General features: G+C 51.7%; 8 protein-coding genes across 9 annotated transcripts; 6 read left to right on the top strand and 2 right to left on the bottom strand.

Annotated features, from left to right (window-relative positions):
* Positions 1-67: 67 nt before the first annotated feature.
* ALTATR162_LOCUS1552 (uncharacterized protein) lies at positions 68-2991 on the bottom strand (the record flags this gene model as incomplete). Its single annotated transcript, XM_043309149.1, has 3 exons — positions 68-1030; positions 1086-2631; positions 2684-2991. The coding sequence occupies 3 exons, from the start codon at positions 2989-2991 to the stop codon at positions 68-70; spliced, it is 2817 nt and encodes a 938-aa protein (XP_043165084.1).
* Positions 2992-3303: 312 nt separating this feature from the next.
* On the top strand, positions 3304-4290 carry ALTATR162_LOCUS1551 (uncharacterized protein; the record flags this gene model as incomplete). Its single annotated transcript, XM_043309148.1, has 1 exon — positions 3304-4290. The coding sequence occupies one exon, from the start codon at positions 3304-3306 to the stop codon at positions 4288-4290; it is 987 nt and encodes a 328-aa protein (XP_043165083.1).
* A 412-nt stretch (positions 4291-4702) lies between these two features.
* On the top strand, positions 4703-6053 carry ALTATR162_LOCUS1550 (uncharacterized protein; the record flags this gene model as incomplete). The annotated part of the gene is made up of 5 exons (XM_043309147.1): positions 4703-4732; positions 4779-5026; positions 5080-5291; positions 5349-5641; positions 5694-6053. 5 exons carry the CDS (start codon positions 4703-4705, stop codon positions 6051-6053), a joined length of 1143 nt encoding a protein of 380 aa, XP_043165082.1.
* A 702-nt stretch (positions 6054-6755) lies between these two features.
* Positions 6756-7035, top strand: ALTATR162_LOCUS1549 (uncharacterized protein; the record flags this gene model as incomplete). Its single annotated transcript, XM_043309146.1, has 2 exons — positions 6756-6808; positions 6858-7035. 2 exons carry the CDS (start codon positions 6756-6758, stop codon positions 7033-7035), a joined length of 231 nt encoding a protein of 76 aa, XP_043165081.1.
* A 1108-nt stretch (positions 7036-8143) lies between these two features.
* ALTATR162_LOCUS1548 (uncharacterized protein) lies at positions 8144-8608 on the top strand (the record flags this gene model as incomplete). The annotated part of the gene is made up of 1 exon (XM_043309145.1): positions 8144-8608. The coding sequence occupies one exon, from the start codon at positions 8144-8146 to the stop codon at positions 8606-8608; it is 465 nt and encodes a 154-aa protein (XP_043165080.1).
* A 391-nt stretch (positions 8609-8999) lies between these two features.
* ALTATR162_LOCUS1547 (uncharacterized protein) lies at positions 9000-10577 on the bottom strand (the record flags this gene model as incomplete). The annotated part of the gene is made up of 1 exon (XM_043309144.1): positions 9000-10577. The coding sequence occupies one exon, from the start codon at positions 10575-10577 to the stop codon at positions 9000-9002; it is 1578 nt and encodes a 525-aa protein (XP_043165079.1).
* Positions 10578-10975: 398 nt separating this feature from the next.
* Positions 10976-13393, top strand: ALTATR162_LOCUS1546 (uncharacterized protein; the record flags this gene model as incomplete). The annotated part of the gene is made up of 4 exons (XM_043309143.1): positions 10976-11359; positions 11412-12343; positions 12394-12712; positions 12761-13393. The coding sequence occupies 4 exons, from the start codon at positions 10976-10978 to the stop codon at positions 13391-13393; spliced, it is 2268 nt and encodes a 755-aa protein (XP_043165078.1).
* A 643-nt stretch (positions 13394-14036) lies between these two features.
* Positions 14037-17977, top strand: ALTATR162_LOCUS1545 (uncharacterized protein; the record flags this gene model as incomplete). 2 transcript variants are annotated; one of them, XM_043309141.1, is made up of 4 exons in its annotated part: positions 14037-14927; positions 14978-15172; positions 15225-17220; positions 17349-17977. In XM_043309141.1, 4 exons carry the CDS (start codon positions 14037-14039, stop codon positions 17975-17977), a joined length of 3711 nt encoding a protein of 1236 aa, XP_043165076.1. The 2 variants fall into 2 exon arrangements, with proteins under 2 accessions (XP_043165076.1, XP_043165077.1); XM_043309142.1 differs by lacking the exons at positions 14037-14927; positions 14978-15172 and having other exon boundaries at positions 15321-17220.
* Between the last annotated feature and the right edge of the window lie 97 nt (positions 17978-18074).

Genomic DNA, 18074 nt, shown 5'->3' with positions numbered 1-18074 from the left:
AAAACGCCATAATCACTCTGTAACCGTACACTGGATATCACAAATACAATGGATCGTACACAGTACCTCAGTACTTCTCCTCTAATCGCGCCGTCATACCGGTGACCGCTATCCTCCTGCTCTCCTCACGCTCTTTGATATGCATCTCACGCTCCAGCTCCTGCTGCATAGCCATTTTCTGAGCAATAGTGAGCTGATCGAGCACTTTAGAAATGCCTTCCTCCGTCTGCCCATTGAACAGACCCTCCAAATCTGCCTTTGTAGCAATGGCGAGCTGGTCTTCTAGCGCCCGCAGTGCTTTCGTGCCCAGTTCCGACACAGCTTTCTTGAACTTATCCTCCTCATCAGCCTTAGCCTTCTTAGCTGCTTGCTCGCTCTCGTCAATATTGGCTTCGCCAGTTTTGCGCTTTGAGGCTTCCTTCTTTGCCTTTGCGGCAAGGTAGCGAGCCGAATGTCCCAATGCACGTCCATCTTTAGTCAGCGGTTGCTCCACGTTGAGCGGCGGCGCGGTGAAGAAGAGGACACGGCCCTTTTCGTCGCGCTGGAACTGCTCGCGGATCTCAAGCGGTATGCTGGCGTTTGCATGGTCGGCCATGACGTAGACCTCTACAGGCTGTGGGGCTTTATAGTTGAGCGGCAATTGCTGAGGATACGGTTGTTGGTAGCCTGGCGCAGCGCGCGGCGTCTGAAAGGCCTGCATGGGGGCAGTTGGTTGGGGTGTGAATGGTACATGTGGCGTGATAGGCTGGTAGGCAGGCGCCTGGGTTGCCTGCTGGTGCATATGTGGAGCGGGTGATTGAGAGTGGGTATGGTAATGTGTCGCATGGGTTGGCGTGTATGCTGGTCCAACATGGTGCTGTTGTGGTGTTGGAGCAGGCATTGGCGTTAGGGTCGGGGCTTGCGCGATGGGATAGTTTCTTGATGATTCGTAGCCGTGCGACGAAGCCGTGGGTAGGCTTGGGGTGGGCATGGCGGGCGCGGGTGGAGGTGTCGGAGGAGGTGGTGGGGTGGGTTCAGGTGGTGGTGAATCCTACAAGATCTGTGAGCATTTGTTTTCATGGTGATATAGAGTACTTTTTGCTTACCTTAGCGTCACGCGGACGACGATGCACGGCGCCAATCTTTGGAGGAGCATTTTCAGCACCCCACTCTGGCTTTGGAAGATCGTCGTCCTCCTTTTGGTCGTCTTTGAGCAAGTACGCAATCGGGCTGGGTACCTTCTTCAACTTTCGAGGCGCATCGAACAAATCCATAACATAGTCCTTGTCGCGCACCTCGTCGGGTAGACAACTGGCCCATGTCTTGATTTTGTTGAGCTTATGGTTCTCTTCGTTGTATCGAGCTTCGCAGACGTAAATCTCCTTGTCGGAAGGAAAGTCACGGGGACGACCTTTGTTATAACGTGTAATGAACATGACGAAACACCGGTCCACTACTTCATCGATGCGGTGGTCTCGATACTGGCCAGTCTTGACAACCTCATTTTCGAAGAAGTGCCGGTCGAAACGGTGCACAGTCTGCTCCGGGCGGTAGTACCAGCAGGCATTCACCCACTGTCCGCCGTTCGCGTCTTGCCAGGTGCGATAGATCTGGGCCACAATTGGCTTTGTGAGGTCATTCGCATTCTGAATATGCACCCAGTCACCGACCTTCCACAGCTCACCATTGTGAACAATGCCGCTAGGCATGGGGATACGTCCCTCTTCCATGACGTAGTCGGTGTCCGGCCTCTCCTTCTCGGCCTTTGCAACCTTGCGCGACTCCTTTTGGAGATGCACAGCATCCTTGTAAATCTGGCTGTCCTCCTCGTTGTACTGCTTTGCATTCTCGAACATGAGCTCGACGTCCACCATAAAGTGGTCGACCGAGTTGTACTTCTTTCGCTTGAGTTTGCGCTTGAGAATGTCCATGGCCATTGGGTTCTTAATCTCGGAGTGATATTCGGGCATGACCGTCTTGTCGGGGACGCGCTCGAATGCGCTGACCATGAGCTTGTTAAGCTGATTTCGAGGCTTCCTTATGGCTTTCATAATCGTCTTGATGCGTGCCTCCATGGGTGTGTCGACCCGCGGCGGGCGTCCGCGCTTCTTTCGCGATTCTGGGTCGTCGTTCTTGGCGTCCTCCTTTGCTGCTCTTGAGCCACCTTCTCGCTTGGTGATGGCAGCTGTGGATCGCGGTCCGCGCCGCCTCTTGCGTTTGCCTTCGTCTTCTTCATCATCGTCCTCTTCTTCGTCAACTTCGAGCTCTTCTTCGTCCTCATCTTCCTCTTCCTCTTCTTCCTCCTCTGGTAATAACGGATCTTGTTCAGGGATCTCTCCAAGGAACGGTAGGGTAGCGACTGTCTCGGGGACGATCTTGTCATCCACCAGCCTTTTCAACTCGCGTTCGATGACCTTCTTTACTTCAAGCGCATCCACATATGCCTGCGAGTCCTGTCTATTATACACCTGCGCATTGTGGGGAATCAGCGCCAGGTCGCGTACGAACTCAGAGAAGTTCTTGTACTCTCTTTGCGCGATCTTGGCCTTTATCGTGCTCAAGGCCATAGGCTCCTTGATGATGTCGTAGTAGTCGGGCACAGCGCGCTTGTTCACTTTGCGCTGGAAGAGCTTCGTGGGATCGTATGTTCCACTGCGCACTGATCAGCCAAAGAAAGCATTGCACAAGCAGCGCAAATACTTACTCGTCGATCCTGTAGTCGTATACATTCTTGAGGAGGTTTGACATGGCCTCCCATTCCTGCGCCGTGACAGTCGACGTAGCGCCAGCGGACTCAGCAGTCTCGGTGGTAGGCACCGGTGTAGAGCTTGGTGCGCGTCCGGACGCCATGTTTGCGATAATCCACTCGATGCTGTTGTGTTGTGGTATCCTTAGTGCGCCTGATACTGTCGTCGTCGCGTCGTGAATGTGGAAGTCGCGACTCTGGGGCGGAAGTTTGGATTCGCCGTTCGCCGACCCCTGCCACCCATCTCCGGCTCGGCCTACCTCCATGATTCGGGAACATTCACCTACGCCATGCCACTTGTCCCATGCCAACTGTCGCCTTTGTAGCGTCTTTCCGTAGCTGACAAACGATCCTTTTCTAACAAAGCTCTCCTCGTGTTTGCGCAATCGTGAAATTCTCCTTCTTCATACATCAACTCACTCATCGCAGCTTCCATCTAACAGCTCTCCACCGCTAAATCGCCCCACCAGTCGACTGCTATCACGCGCTACGCCATCGAAGCTCCCTCACCCATACTCGATACCACTCTGCGTACTTATACCACCTATCCTCAGCTATTCCAGTCGACCCATCACATCATGCCGATCCGCATCCGGTTACGCGCGCCCAACGGCACTCACACAATATCACTCAACGATGACGCCGCTGTCTCAGACCTTCTCTCCTCTATCAGCGAAAAGACAGAACTGCCACTCTTCGAGCTGAAATGGAACCATCCGCCACAACCGCTCGATCCTTCGCTATACGGCATGTCGACGCTGTTAAAAGACATCGATCTCAAGCTAAACGGCGCATCCATCATAGTCATTGCACAAGCTACGGGCGATCCAAGTGAGCGTAAGCAGGAACAAGAACTCCAAGCATCCACATCTCAGGCAGCACCGCTGTCACTTCAAAGGAAGCAGAATTCCGCGCTCAAGGACACGCCCGAAGTTCCAGTACCCGACCGTGGTGGCACCATGGTCCTTCGAGTTATGCCCGATGACAACTCTTGTATGTTTCGAGCAGTCGGCAGTGCCGTCTTGTCCGACTCCCTCGATTCCATGACCGAGCTCAGATCGATGGTTGCGCAGGCTATACAACGAGACCCGGAGCAGTTCAATGAGGCGATCTTGCAACGCTCTCCGGATGAGTACTGCAAGTGGATATCATACTCTGACTCGTGGGGTGGTGGCATCGAACTCAGCATTCTGTCTCAGGAGTTCGATATCGAGATTGCCAGCGTCAACGTTCAAGACAACCGGGTAGATCGATTCAACGAGGGCAGACCACGACGGTGTATCCTAGTATATTCTGGAATTCACTACGACACCATCGCCCTTGTTCCCAACGGGGTGTCACCTCAGGACCCTTCGCAAGATATCAAGCTGTTCGACGCGAAGGATAACGTAATTCTTGAGGCGGCGAGGGAACTCTGTGGGCAGCTGCAGAAAGCACATTATTTCACCGACACACAAAAGTTCGACATAAAGTGCAACAAGTGTGGTTGGAAGGGGGCTGGAGAACGGGGTGCGATACAGCACGCGACCGAGACCGGGCATAGCGACTTCGGCGAAGCGGACTAAGTACTCTTCTGTTACACTTTCTTCTCTGACGAGAGTTCGTGCACATCTATCGATACTAGCGTAATGCAGATACCGTTTGTACGACAACATCATATGAAAAAGCCTTGTGACGTCGAAACCCTAGCCAACAAGCTCAGCGTCGTATGTTTTCCTGCTTTGACAATGGTATTACCAGATACCTCCATCTCCCAACTACAAGTGGCGAAGGTTCTAAAGTGGACACAACAGAGTTGGACTCTTCAACTTCCACGCCAGCTTGTTTCATACTTTGCAAATCGTCACTCAATACCCTAATCAGCCTTTAGTATGATTCTAGTAGTAGCACGTATATGTAATGACCGGCATGTTCCCACGGCTCGCTCAGAACCCATCAATCTTAACTCTACACATTCTTTGTCTACCTTTATTCAAGATGCGCGTCTCTGCTGCTCTCACCACTGTTGTCTTAGCCGGCAGTGTCACTGCTGCTCACCAACGACAACAACAAGTTGCTGTCCTCTCTCGGCATCCACCTCCACACCGATGGTGCTAACCACGGCGCCACTGTTCCCTTCCACGACAAGTGCCCGTTCAGCATCCCAGCTGTTGATCTGAGCCCCATCCGCCACAGCCACGACATCACCTGGGGCAAGGGTGTCAACGGCGGCAACTTCATCAACCGGAAGACATTCAAGGCCAACGGTGCCAACCTAGGTGGATGGTTAGAGAAAGAGCAAACCCACGGCCCTAGTCTGAAGTGGGTGGCGATAGTGCTCCTGATGAGTGGACTCTTTGCTAGAATCTCGGCAGCAAGTGCGCTTCAGTCTTTGAGGAGCGTTATGCGTCTTTCATCAACACCACCACTATTGACGAGCTTGCCAACGTCGGTGTCAATACCCTCCGTATCCCGCTCACATACGCTGCCTTCATCGAAATTCCTGGTTCCCAGCTTCATCACGGCAACCAGTTGAAATTACTTAAGACCATTACCGACTATGCCACCAACAAGTACAATATGCACGGTAAGTCGATATATTTCAAGCTCACGTTCTGAGGACAGTGCTAACAAGCTCTTCTAGTCATCTTCGGTCTCCATTCGCTTCCCGGTGGTGTGAACAACCTTGACATTGGCGAGGCACTCTTCCACCAGGACTGGTTCCAAAACTCCACAAACCTTGACCACTCGTTCCAAGCTGTCGATGGTGTACTCAACTTCATCAAGAATAGTGGTCACATTAACGCTTTCACGATTGCACCCATCAATGAAGCTTCTGACGACTTTGCTGGTTTCGGATCTGCTGCTGGTCTGACTACCAAGGGCACTGACTGGATCAACACCCACTTCGACGGTGTACTTAAGAAGATTGCTAAGGTGGATAAGCGTATTCCCATGATGATTCAAGAATGCTTCATGGGCATCCCAGAATATTGTCTTCGACTCGCACATCTACTACTTCGCCGCTGCCGGCACCTACACTGGCTACGTTAACCCCGCTGTATGTGGCAAAGCCCAGTATATCACCCAGGAGACCAAATTCTCTGTTTTTGTTGGCGAATGGTCGCTCCAGGCTATTTACAACAACACCCTGAACACCCGCAAGACCATATTCGATGCTCAGCGCTACGCGTGGAACAAGTACTTGGCCGGTGGTTCTTTCTGGAACGGCGTCTCTTATGCGACCGCCAAGGTTGATGGCGACGGTACTCAGCGCGAGTACTGGAGTTACATTGACTTGATTCACCAGGGTTTTATCACCAAGATCACTAAAAAATCTTACTGTTAGGTGGTTAGGGGAGGACGAGTTATGAAAGCATATATGCCCAGGTAGAAGAGGTTTCGTAATGTTTAGTGTTTTGAAATTGATTGTTTTCGTGATATCTACTTTCTCTGATCTCTCATCATGCAAAATTTACGTTATCAAGGGAACATCTCGCTATGAATGTTCCACCGAGGGTACTACGTTTAGTTTCGTACTTCCAAGGCCTCAGCCTGACCTTCGGATGTGGAGCAACTGGTTCTTTTCGAGTTCTAATGCTCCACGGTATACCCAATCGCCAGCAACAAGGGTTCTTGGGGGTATTTGGCTACAACACCAAGTGAAAGCGGAGTTCTTTCACTGTACCACTATGGGTAAAAGCGATCATCACCTTTCCAATCCCTCCCTACTTATAAATCCCCTGTTGACGACCCCAACAACTCACTTCATGCTTGATTTCCCACCGCCACCACCGAACCGACCTTGTCAAGCCAGCTAGTAATATTCTAACTTCTAGCGCACAACTCACTAGAAACGTAGTGTCCACACGTCACGTATATCTTGTCGCAGTTCGAAATTAGTCTGCAGATAATACCTTGACCACGACTATCTTCCCACACAATATTACTGCTTGCCTGCAGCTGTGGGCTTCCGGCGCCTACGTCTGGAAAGTGAGTGCGAGAAGGCCACTGTGTGTGGTATTGAATCTGATCTGCAGCAGTAAGCAAAATGGCGACTCCAGACTCAGCCAAACGGTCTACGTTGACCTCCAAGCTACCAAAGTGAGTGAGCGCATACGGCTGCTCAAATTTCCAGTGGCTGATTTTCTAGTCTCTCTGGTGAAACCATCGCAGTTCAGGCCGGCGATCAAGTCTTCTACGTACACAAATCTCTCATCGGCAACAGCTCCGAGTTCTTCAAAAATGCCACAAAGCCAGAATGGAGGACCGATTCTCGCCCTATTGACCTATCCGACGAGGAGCCCCGCATCTTTGAGAGATACTGTTAGTGGCTATACTCTGGAATCGTTCCACCAACCTGCCCAGAGGAAAGGAATTACAAGTATCTGGCCCGCATGTACGTCCTGGGGGAGAAGATCGTCGATTTTGAGTTTCAGAACGCAGTCATCGGGGCAATAATCTCTCGAACGAGACAACTGAATACGTTGCCAAGCCTGAACGCTGTCATGATCATCTACGATGGAACGGCTGAGAAATCTCCTGCAAGACGTCTTCTAATTGACATGTGGGCGTGTACAAGTGCTTTGAACTTGAGGTCTGCTAGCAAGGCACTTCTAAACCCAGCCTTTAAGCCCTTTCTCAACGACTTATTTCCTGAGATACTAGAAAACCGAGTATCAACAAAAATATCCGGAGACAAACCATGGATCTCGCAGCCGGCCTCATATCAACGAAAGGTTGTTGTTCTCAAGAGCAGTTTGGCGGAACAGGAAGCCGACGAGGTCATCTCTGAACTTTCCGGCCAGGATAAGATGGACATGTCGGAGGCTTGAAAAGGGCACATATGCATGTCACTTCGCTGCGCGATGGAGTGGTACACAAGTACATATTGACGAGGAGAATTGAATACTGCCGTTAATGGTTGCGTGCGCGTTTGAATAAGCCTTCGTAAATGGAACGTTAGAACGGAACTACAGTGTGCGTAAATAAAGACATCAAAAGCTCACCCTCACTTTGCTTAAAATAGTCCATCTATACCCAGGTGAAGGCAGACGGATTAGTGTGAGACTTCGAACATACTTTCTCTCTTTTGCATTTTTCTGTCCACCATCCTCTTGTTCCAAATCTCTTGTCAAACACTCGCGCAAGCTTACCTGTGTAAGCCATAGTCTTCATTTGCCTGGACCGACTCCTACATTAGGTTGGTACAATTTACAGTCCCTACATTCAGCGAGACGGTAGGTTGCTTATGGCGGTGTCTCACATACCAACTACTAACGGCGCCACCGTTTAAGAGGCGCCATCGTGCTTGACCAGGTCGGCCGCAACGAGACCTCGTCGTTGCACGTACATACCGCCATCCTGACCAGAAGTTCCAAATTCCTCCAGAACGCCATGAAACCGGAGTAGCGCACCGATGCTACGAAGCCTATCGACATGTCCGACGTGAACCTTACGATCTTCGAAGGATACTGTGCGTGGCTGTACACCGGAAACGTTTTATATCATGGGAAGTATCAGCGCTACCTTTATCTCGCTTGTCTTTATGTCGTGGGGGAAAGACTCATGGACACTGCCTTCCAGGATGTCATCGGCGCCGCTTTCATCAGTCGTCAGAAACATATCAACAACAGATTTCCTGGGAATACAATGATACAGACAAATTACGCTAGTACCTTTGAAAACTCGCCCGCGCGACGCCTGATGGTAGACTTCTGGGTGTTTGGTGCTAAATCAATATGGATTGGGCTTACAGATTTGATTGAGAATATTTGCCCCGACCTCGTCAACGATCTGGTCCGCGGGCTCATTGCGAAGCGAGGCGCACCCGACGGCTTCGTGCAGAGGCTCTGGCTCGCGAATCCTGAATCTTACCGTGTTGGTAGCAAGGAAACTAAGTAAAGAAGCTCGTTTGTTTTGAGCTGTATCACCAGATGCTAGAGGCCATCCCACATTCCAAAGCTATTCGCTGTACCTTTTGTTAACATACACATACATGGGACACAACGAGTACCTTCACGTTCGTTTACTCAGATACAAGTCGCACCACAAACGGCTGCGACTAGAGAAAAACGCTACTGGGAAATGACACAAAGTGAGAAGGAAAACAAGTCGACATGAAAAAGATATCTTCTCACTTACTAGCTACCATAATTCATCACTCAATACTAACCGCCGAAGCAACGATATCATACAGTTGAAAACGCCAAAATATTCTACCCTTGTGGCTGACCGACTGACCACTCTGCATGCTCCCAAACTCCAAGTCATATATGTGATAAGCAATAGTAGTCTAGAAACCAAACCCACCAGGGAAGCCACCAGGAAATCCGCCACCCTGCTGGAACTTGAAGCTATCACCACCACCGGGGAAGCCACCGCCTCCACCTTGCCTGAACATGAACTGCTGACCACCAAACGGCGAGCCCTGGAAGGGGTGACCTTGTTGCTGCTCGTTGTTGTTAGGGTCGTCACCACGGTCGAAACGTTCCTTGAGTTCAGGGTCGGAGAGGACTTCGTAGGCTTCGTTTACGGCGGCCATCTTCTTTTGCGCATCCTCGGGTGTCATGTTGTTGGCCGAAGCCTTGTCAGGGTGGTAGATCTTGCTCAACTTGCGGTACGCCTTCTTGATCTCTCGTTCGTCTGCATCACGCGTTATGCCGAGGACTTTGTAGTAATCCTTTGTCTTTGACCGCTTGAGCAGTGTGTGTGCTTTGTTGTGCAGCTCATCTAGTTTCTGACTTTGGTGATGCTCCTTGGCGTGGTCTAGGGTACGAACGCAGTCTTCGAACTCATCAGCTTCGAGCTGGCCTTGTGCTTTGTGTATGAGACCGTGTAGCGAGTTGGGGTTGAATTGCAGGGCTTCGGTACAGTATGGCGTGCCCTTCTTCAGGTTATTCATTTCAACGTAGGCTTCACAGGTCATCTCTACGAGGGTTTGGTAAAGGCCATTAGGTGAGTTGGCGTAGATGTAACCTTGTTCGGTATAGTCCTTGAAGTCTTGCTTGACCTCCTTCAGAAGACCGGGGTCCTCTTCGCCGCGGTCGATGAGGAGTTTCGAGGCGGTGGCGAACTGGCGCTTCTCGAAGAACTTGCGAACCTTTTGAATGTCTTTGTCGAGGTTCTTTTCTCTTCTTCGCAGCTTCATGCAGGCTTTCGAGTCGGGATCCGATTGGAGACATTGGGCGATGTGCTTGAGACCCTTGTCGGTTTCACCCAGTGAGTAGAAGGCCATGGCGGAGCTCTGGAGATGGGGTTCGATGTCGCCGGTGTTGATCTGTAGGAGATGCTGTAGGTCACTGATACCTTCGATGACCTCGCCCTTCTCGAAGCGACAGCGTGCTCTTGTCTTGCGGATGTCGTATGCTCCGCCTGCGACTACAATGGCAGTGCCTGCATTTGAAATGCACGAATCCCAATCGCCCTTGTCTGCCGCCTCTTGTGCCATGATAGCAGCGCCCTGTGCTTCTTCCAACTGCGCGATCGCGTCTGTCTTGCCCGCAGCCTCATAATCTTTCCGTGCTGCAGCCCAGTCGGCCTTTCTGGCTCTGATCTTGGCCCTCTGCACCAATGCGCCCTCGAAGCCAGGCTTCAGTTCCAGTACCTTGTCAAAGTCATGCTGCGCCTGTGCCGTCCTTCCGATCTGCAGGTAAGCGGCGCCACGCCTGAAGTAGGTGAGGTAATTGCGCGGGTCGCGGGTGATGGCAGCGTCGAAGTAGAGGAGGGCGTCTTGGGTGTTGCCAGTAGCGAGTTGAACACTAGCATCCTTGATCAGCTGCGACACCGGAGTATCCGCGGGAATGTCCGAGGCGGAGAGTGCGGTTGCGAGTGGGAGCAGCCCAAGGGCAATGGAGGAGAGTCGGAGTATCATGGTGGGTTGGTGTTGAGGTTGCTATGAATGAGTGACGGTAGGTTGGATGGTGGGAAGACAGTAATAGAGCCGGCGCAGAGAAGCAACGGCAGGTGCGACGGTCAGGTCATGGAAGGAGCGAGTCGTGTCTTTATTTGGTCTTTCACTCAAACAATTGCAACTTGTCCTCAGCGACGCATGATAGCCGGGGCGCACTGGCCACCTGGACATTGGGACCCCAGACGCTAATGCGGACAGGGGCATGGATGATGACATGCCCGTGAACGCCGCCGCCGCTACGCCATCAGGACTAGAGGACTAGAGAGGCGCATACCTCATACCTAGCTCCCCTTCACACTCGCCTTGCGCACCATTTTCCTTTCCCTCCCTTTCACTCCTCCCATACCACTTCGTCGGTAATGTCTTCTATTCGGCTACGCATCGACGGACGCATATTCCGCGATCCTCAGAACCGCGAAGTCACCCTGCACGGTATCAACTGTGCGGCAGATGCCAAGTTCCCTGCGAAGCCAGATCAACCATCACATATACCAGACAACTTCTTCGACGGCGACAACGTCTCCTTTGTTAATCGGCCGTTTTCCCTAGAAGATTCAGCTACACACTTCTCGCGATTGCGTAGTTGGGGCTACAACACCATTCGCTATGTCTTCACATGGGAAGCCATAGAGCACGCGGGTCCAGGAAAGTACGACGAGGACTGGATAGACCACACCATTTCTCTCCTACGAAAGGCAAAGGAGTATGGTTTCTACATCTTCATGGATCCTCACCAGGATGTCGTAGGTAGCGCTATAATACACTCAGTTACCTCTTCTCTAATACATCGCATAGTGGTCACGATTCTCTGGAGGTTCTGGTGCACCCATGTGGACTCTCTATGCTTGTGGGCTGGATCCCGAGCACTTCGCCGTTACCGAAGCTGCCCTCGTACACAATACATATCCCGACCCTGCCACCTTTCCTAAGATGATCTGGACCACCAACTACACACGACTAGTAAACCAGGTCATGTGGACACTCTTCTTCGGCGGCAGGGACTTTGCGCCCAAGGCTATCATGGACGGCAAGAACATTCAGGACTATCTGCAAGAGCACTATATCGGAGCATGCGAGCATCTCGCGAAGCGGATACAACAAGCGGGTGACTTGTGGCATGACCCAGTCATCGGATGGGAAAGCATGAACGAGCCCAACAGAGGCCTCATCAGCTACCAGGACATCACCCAGATCCCGAGCGAGCAGAAACTACAAAAGGGTACCTCACCGACGGCTTGGCAGGCGATACTTACCGGATCGGGTAGAGCTTGCGAGGTCGCGACTTGGGAATTTGGCGGTTTGGGACCGTACAAGAGCGGCTCGATATTAGTGGATCCCCAGGGCACTATAGCGTGGCTATCAAAAGATTACGACGACACCAAATACGGCTGGAAACGCGATCCGGGGTGGAAGTTGGGCGAGTGCTTGTGGGCGCAACACGGCATCTGGGATCCGGCAACTGACACAGTTCTGAAGAAGGACTACTTCGGGATCGATCCTAGGAATGGGGCCAAGATTGATTACGAGTACTTTACAAACCACTACTGGCTACCGCACTACCGCGCGTACAGCAAGATGGTCAAGTCGATATTCCCGGACTCCCTGATGTTCTTCCAGCCTCCAGTACTGGAGATACCACCAAAGGTCAAGGGCACAGAAGACGACGACCCTAACATGATCTTCTCACCGCACTTCTACGATGGCATCACACTGATCACCAAGAAGTGGTATGTTCTGTCAAGCTAAATCACATCACATCTCATCTAACAACACACAGGAACCGTGTATGGAACGTCGACGTATTTGGTGTTCTGCGAGGGAAGTATCTGACACCAGCGTTTGCGATCAAGATTGGAGAGAATGCCATCAGAAACTGCTTCTCGCATCAGCTCAAGGCAATTCGAGACGAGGGTACAGAGTACACGGGTGTTCATCCTTGCATTTTCACTGAGATCGGCATTCCATATGACATGGACGACAAGTACGCGTACAAGACAGGCAACTACAGCAGCCAGATAGCAGCGCTGGATGCGAACCACTTTGCACTTGAAGACAGTAAAGCTAACGGATTCGCGTTATGGACATATGTCGCAAATGTAAGTTTGTGTCCTATGCACAGTTGAAGCTTGGCTAACAAAGACAAGAACTGCCATTACTGGGGCGATCTCTGGAACGGTGAGGACCTGTCTATTTACTCCGTGGACGATAAAGCAGTCCCAGCAGGCGCTTTCTCACCAGCCGACTCTCGTGCGTCACTAGACACCAATTCACCTGCCTATTCGAGAGCGCAATCGACCGATACCCTGAGTATCAGTCCTTCCAACGTGCAGAAAACCATTACGCCAGAACGCATGAGTTCGAAAAAGGACGATGGCGATGTTCGTGGTCTACGCGCAGCAGAAGCCTTTATTCGCCCCACTCCTGTTGCAGTTCACGGAGACATCTCATCGTATGGTTTCGATCTCAAGAACTGTACATTCAAGCTTGCGCTCTCTGCGCCAAGCTCGACAGCAGAAGAATTCCCGACGATCTGCTACCTCCCTGAATTCCACTTTCCATCAGGGCAAACGAGTGTCGAAGTCAGCGGTGGCAAGTGGACCATCACGTCCGAGGAGACGAACGGTGCATTACAGCAGACGCTGCGATGGTGGCATGCAGAAGGCGATCAAGTCATCACCGTCAAAGGCGTCGTGCGAAAGCCGGGTAGCGCATTAGGCACGGAAGAGGATGAAGGGTACCTTCAACAGTGCCAGAAGCAGACTTGCGTTGTCATGTAGTGCCACAAATTCGCGATGTCGGGGTTTGGTGTGGTGGGGGATTCGGGCCAATGCACGGTGATGCAATGTCATCTGATGCTCAGGTCACGCAGTCAGCGCAGTTTTTGTGCATATTATCTGTTTGGGTAAACGTGAGCGATGGACGACTTTATGTACTTGTCAAGGCGTTTCGGGGCATCTGCGGCAGACTTGGATGTGTACATAGCGATATTCGATGAAGACTAGTTTGGAAGCGACAAGCCTAGTTCTGGCGGCAAAGCAGCTGACATCGCGTCGACGTGACGTGCCTTTGGGACTGCAGCCTGCAAAACGCGTCTGTGGAACGTGCGAAGTGAATATAAACATCATTCGCCTATCTGAATCGTTGGGACAAAGTGCACCACGTCTCGGGCCAGCGAGTCAATGAAACTGGGCTTACACGCTACACCGCCATCTTCTTTGGTTTGTTCTAGACATCGGCGCCAAAGCTTCCTGACCCACGATCCTTGTCCTCTACATCTTCCGCTTTCAGCAACCTCCGCCCGAATATTCTGAAACTCGGAACAACAAACACACGACATTTCCCTAATACCCGAGCTAGCTTTCGAACAGACTTACCCGACCTTACATCTCACGGGCCAAGGCTAGAGAAGCCGTCTCCAAGATGAATGTTGGGGCAGACCAAGCCCCGCAAACAAATGGCGGCGACGGAGCGCAACACCAACACCATAGCGCCAACGGAGACTCAGACCTCTCCCAGATATTAGAGGCGCTGCAGGCCATATACGCAAACAGTTCGACCAATGATACCCGCCGACAGGCAACCGAATACCTCGAGCAAGCAAAACGGCACCCCGAAGCGCCTTCCCATGGTCACACGCTCGCCCTCGACCGCTCGCAGCCCGCTCCGCTCCGCTACTATGGCCTTACTATGCTGGAATACTCGATAAAATACAGCTGGGAGGATTTCACAGTAGATCAGGGAACAGCGTTGAGGGGCTATGCGATCGATCTTGCACAAAATGTGTCCGAAGGCGAGCCGGTCTTCATCAGGAACAAGATCGCGCAGCTATGGACAGAAGTTGCGAAACGCAGTTGGGGTGCCGAGTGGCTGGATATGGACCGGCTACTCGTCTCATTGTGGACCACTTCGTTACACCACCAGGCTGTTGTCCTATACGTCCTGGAAACACTTTCCGAGGAAGTCTTCAACCGCGAAGACGCTACAGCAGGCCTTCGAGGTAGCGACTTGGGACGAGCATGTGTCGAGATTTTCACACCGCTCGCCGTCATACAAGAACAACTCCCTACACGCGAGAAGAGTCTTGATGTGCGGTGTGGAGACGAAGGGTGGCTGAAGAGGCTATGCGACAACTTGAGCTGGTGCTTGGGGCAGGACTACCAGAACCAAGAGGCTGTCAAAGCGAACGCGATCAAGACCATGCATGCGCTTAAGGCGGCTATGCCATGGATTATGCCCAAGGCCATTGCTGCGACGCAAGTCATCGAGGCTGTCTGCAAGGCGCTGGCGACCCCAGCCGTGGAGATGCAGATTGTAAGTCGCATCTAGCTAGCTAATACACACACAGCCGCTAACGCAAACAGGCCGCCGTCGAGACTCTCCAAGCCATCTATAACCGAACCCACCTACACGACGACGAGTTTGTGGAGCTTGTATGCCCCATGTTCACTCCTGGCAGTGTTTCGCTCCTGCGAGAAGTATACAATTGGACGCTCACGGATATGGATGTGAATGATATAGATGACCAGAAATATATGCTCTGCAAGAGACTTTCCGAAGTAGGCACTCCAGCGGCTCTTCCCACTTGTAATGTCTTGCTAATGATAGCAGTTGGCTAATAGCCTTGGACTGTTCATTGAGCAAAAGCCCCAATCTATACCCGATGGCAGCGACCTAGCGGGCATATTCGGTTTCCTGTACGACGTTATGCGCAACCCTAGCCTCGTCGTCTCTATACCCGTCCTCCATTGTTGGACTAAGTTGATACGATCGAGCATTGTGCGAGACTCCGATGTCGTCAACTCCATGGTTGGCGGACTACTCGAGACATGTTGCGCCCGACTCATCCGATACGAATCATTGCCCGAAGATACTGAAGACGTCACATTGCAGTTTCTCAACGAAGATATTGATACAGTGCCTGAGCGTCATGCCTTTTTGGGCAACTACCGCCGGTTTTGCGCAGATGTGATCGAGGTCTTGGTTCGCAAGACGCCCGTTGAGGCTATGGAGCATATCCTTGCCCAGGCAACAAACATGTTTCATAACCTGTACAATGGCCAGCCCTCTTTCCAACGTCAAACCTTCACCAAGAATTCTCCGCAAGTTCTTCAGGTTGATGCGCAAGTCACTGTCATCGAAGCTGCACTGAAGGGATACATGAAGTGGCAGCAAGGGCAAGGCGAAGACGCACAAGAGAATGAAAGGACGCGCAACACTCTGGAAGACTCGCTCGAACAGTGGGGCAGGCAAATTTTGAACGCCCCGTTTGACGACCCTGAAGTCGGGAGGAAGATAATCTCGTTGATGGCAACACTTTCAACAAAGGCTCTCGGTGACCGGCCAGGTTTCGCTCTTACCTTCCTGGAGTATATGCTTACAATACGGTTAGCCGATGATACAAACTACCCACAATACTCCGATGCTGTTAAAGACCTCGAGCGCATATGCAGCCTTGAGATGCAGAAACTAGCGATGAAGTTTGCTGACGACTTTATGAACGTCTACGAGCAACTAGAGGCAAAGGTCGATGAGATGATAAATGATCCAACGACTGACGAACGCCAGCGTATGGCGTACTCCGCTTTCCTTTTCATCATCATACATAGATGTACAACTTTAGAACGCGCCACACAAGAAGAGCGCATGAGGCAGATGCTCAACAGCGTCAAGGATGCTTGGCGCAACGATGAGTTCACCGAGGCTATCTCTTCATTCCAATCTTTCTGTGGCGTGTTGGGCATGGGTCAACTGCCCGAATTTCTATCTGCAAACAACTTCCGTGGCGTTCAGGATTGGTCTGATCAACAACTGCCTAGTGATGGCCAGGCATTGCAGGCCTCAATCCTTGAGCGCTCCCAACATCTCCCACTGCGACTCACTAAGACGCTACTGGCAGCGTCGACGGAGAAGCTTCGCGATGGTACTGCTGCGTATGAGACCGCGGCAATACTATGGGCTGAGGTCATACCTGTGCTGCTTCCCAACCTTCTTCAGCTCGTGAGCCATGCGCAAGCGTTCAATGACATTGAAAGCAATTGGTCACACTTGCCGGTAGAACTACAGCAGGTTATTCGGAGAGTACTGACGGACCGGTTCTGGCAAGCGGGCATATCGACGGAGAGCAGAGATGATTTCTTTGCGAGAGTCAGTGGTTCCAAGTCGACATATGAGGGTTTCGCATCGACAGTACGAGGCACTGTACGACAGATTAGAGAGAGCTCGTACTACATACTCTATTCGCTGACAAGATTCCGAGACTTCTTCTATGGCATACAAGATTTGCCGGGGCCGCTGAGTCAAGCGCTGTTCGGTCATGCTGGCGCTTTGACTGCGCATCATCTATCCGTTTTACTGACAGTATCTACCCATCTCATTGAAGGTTGCCCAGCACGGTTACGGTCACACTTCCTACCACCCATGATACAAGGGCTGTTCAGGGAGCTCGATCGAAAGATTTCCGGAGAGTGGAATGAGGTTGCCCGACAAGTGGCGGAGTCAGGGGACAACGACAACTTGACGGACGAGATGAAGACGGAAAGCATACTACGTCAGCTCACCTATTCGTCTGTCTCGCTTGTCGCTGTCTTGCTCGATTCGAGGCAGGGTAAGTTATTCATTGCTTTTGAACGCATGTGGTGCTTCTATCGCTAATGCTTTTGGCGGATTCAATACGGTTTCAGTACCGGCCTCCAAGTTATAGCCGTAAAGGGAAAAAGGCTAACCCTATCGCAGAATTTGCCCGTCACGATGAGCATGGCCGGAAGGAAGCCAACGCACCGCCCATGTGCGACTTCATCCTCGCAACTCCTGCAGTTCTCGAGCCCATCCTCCTTTTCTGCAACTCAACTATCCGTGTTCGAGATACCAGGTCCGTCGTCACAATCGTCCGTGTAATGCGTACCCTGCTTCTACAGTTCAAAGAGAAATCCCCAATTCGCGACTACTTTTGCAACGATATACTCAAGTCAGCTATCACGTCCCTCCACGAGCCCTACTTTGTGGATTGCCAGAAGGAGCTTGCCTCCCTTATTGCCGGCATTATCCACCTGGACGAAGACATACCGCGCTCGATCATCCTGTCTCTACCCGGCATGGGTGACCAATACCGTGTCGACCGCCGTCTTGCAAAACTCCGCGCCGCCAACAGGTCGGACGAACGTATGCAACGCAGTATCGTGCTCGATCTTTTGAGTAGCATCAAAGGTGTCAGTATTCACGAGCAAGGCAAGATCCACAGACCAAAGGCCAAGCCCAGGTCCGCCATGATGGAGCAGTATATGAGTGTGGATCAGCAGCCAACTATAGTTAGAGGGACTTCTCCAGGCTTAGCAGGAGTGGCAGATATGTTTGGAGAGTCGTAAGCATGCGATGCGAAAGGGCATCATTCCTTCAAATGGGGGCTGGTAATCAGGTACGACTTGTTGGTGGGAGGGATAACTCGGTGGAATCAAAGGGTAT

The sequence above is a fragment of the Alternaria atra genome (genome assembly GCF_907166805.1).
Source record: "Alternaria atra isolate CS162 genome assembly, contig: 21, whole genome shotgun sequence".
NCBI classification, from domain to species: domain Eukaryota; kingdom Fungi; phylum Ascomycota; class Dothideomycetes; order Pleosporales; family Pleosporaceae; genus Alternaria; species Alternaria atra.
This window is presented reverse-complemented; position numbering and strand designations above follow the sequence as displayed.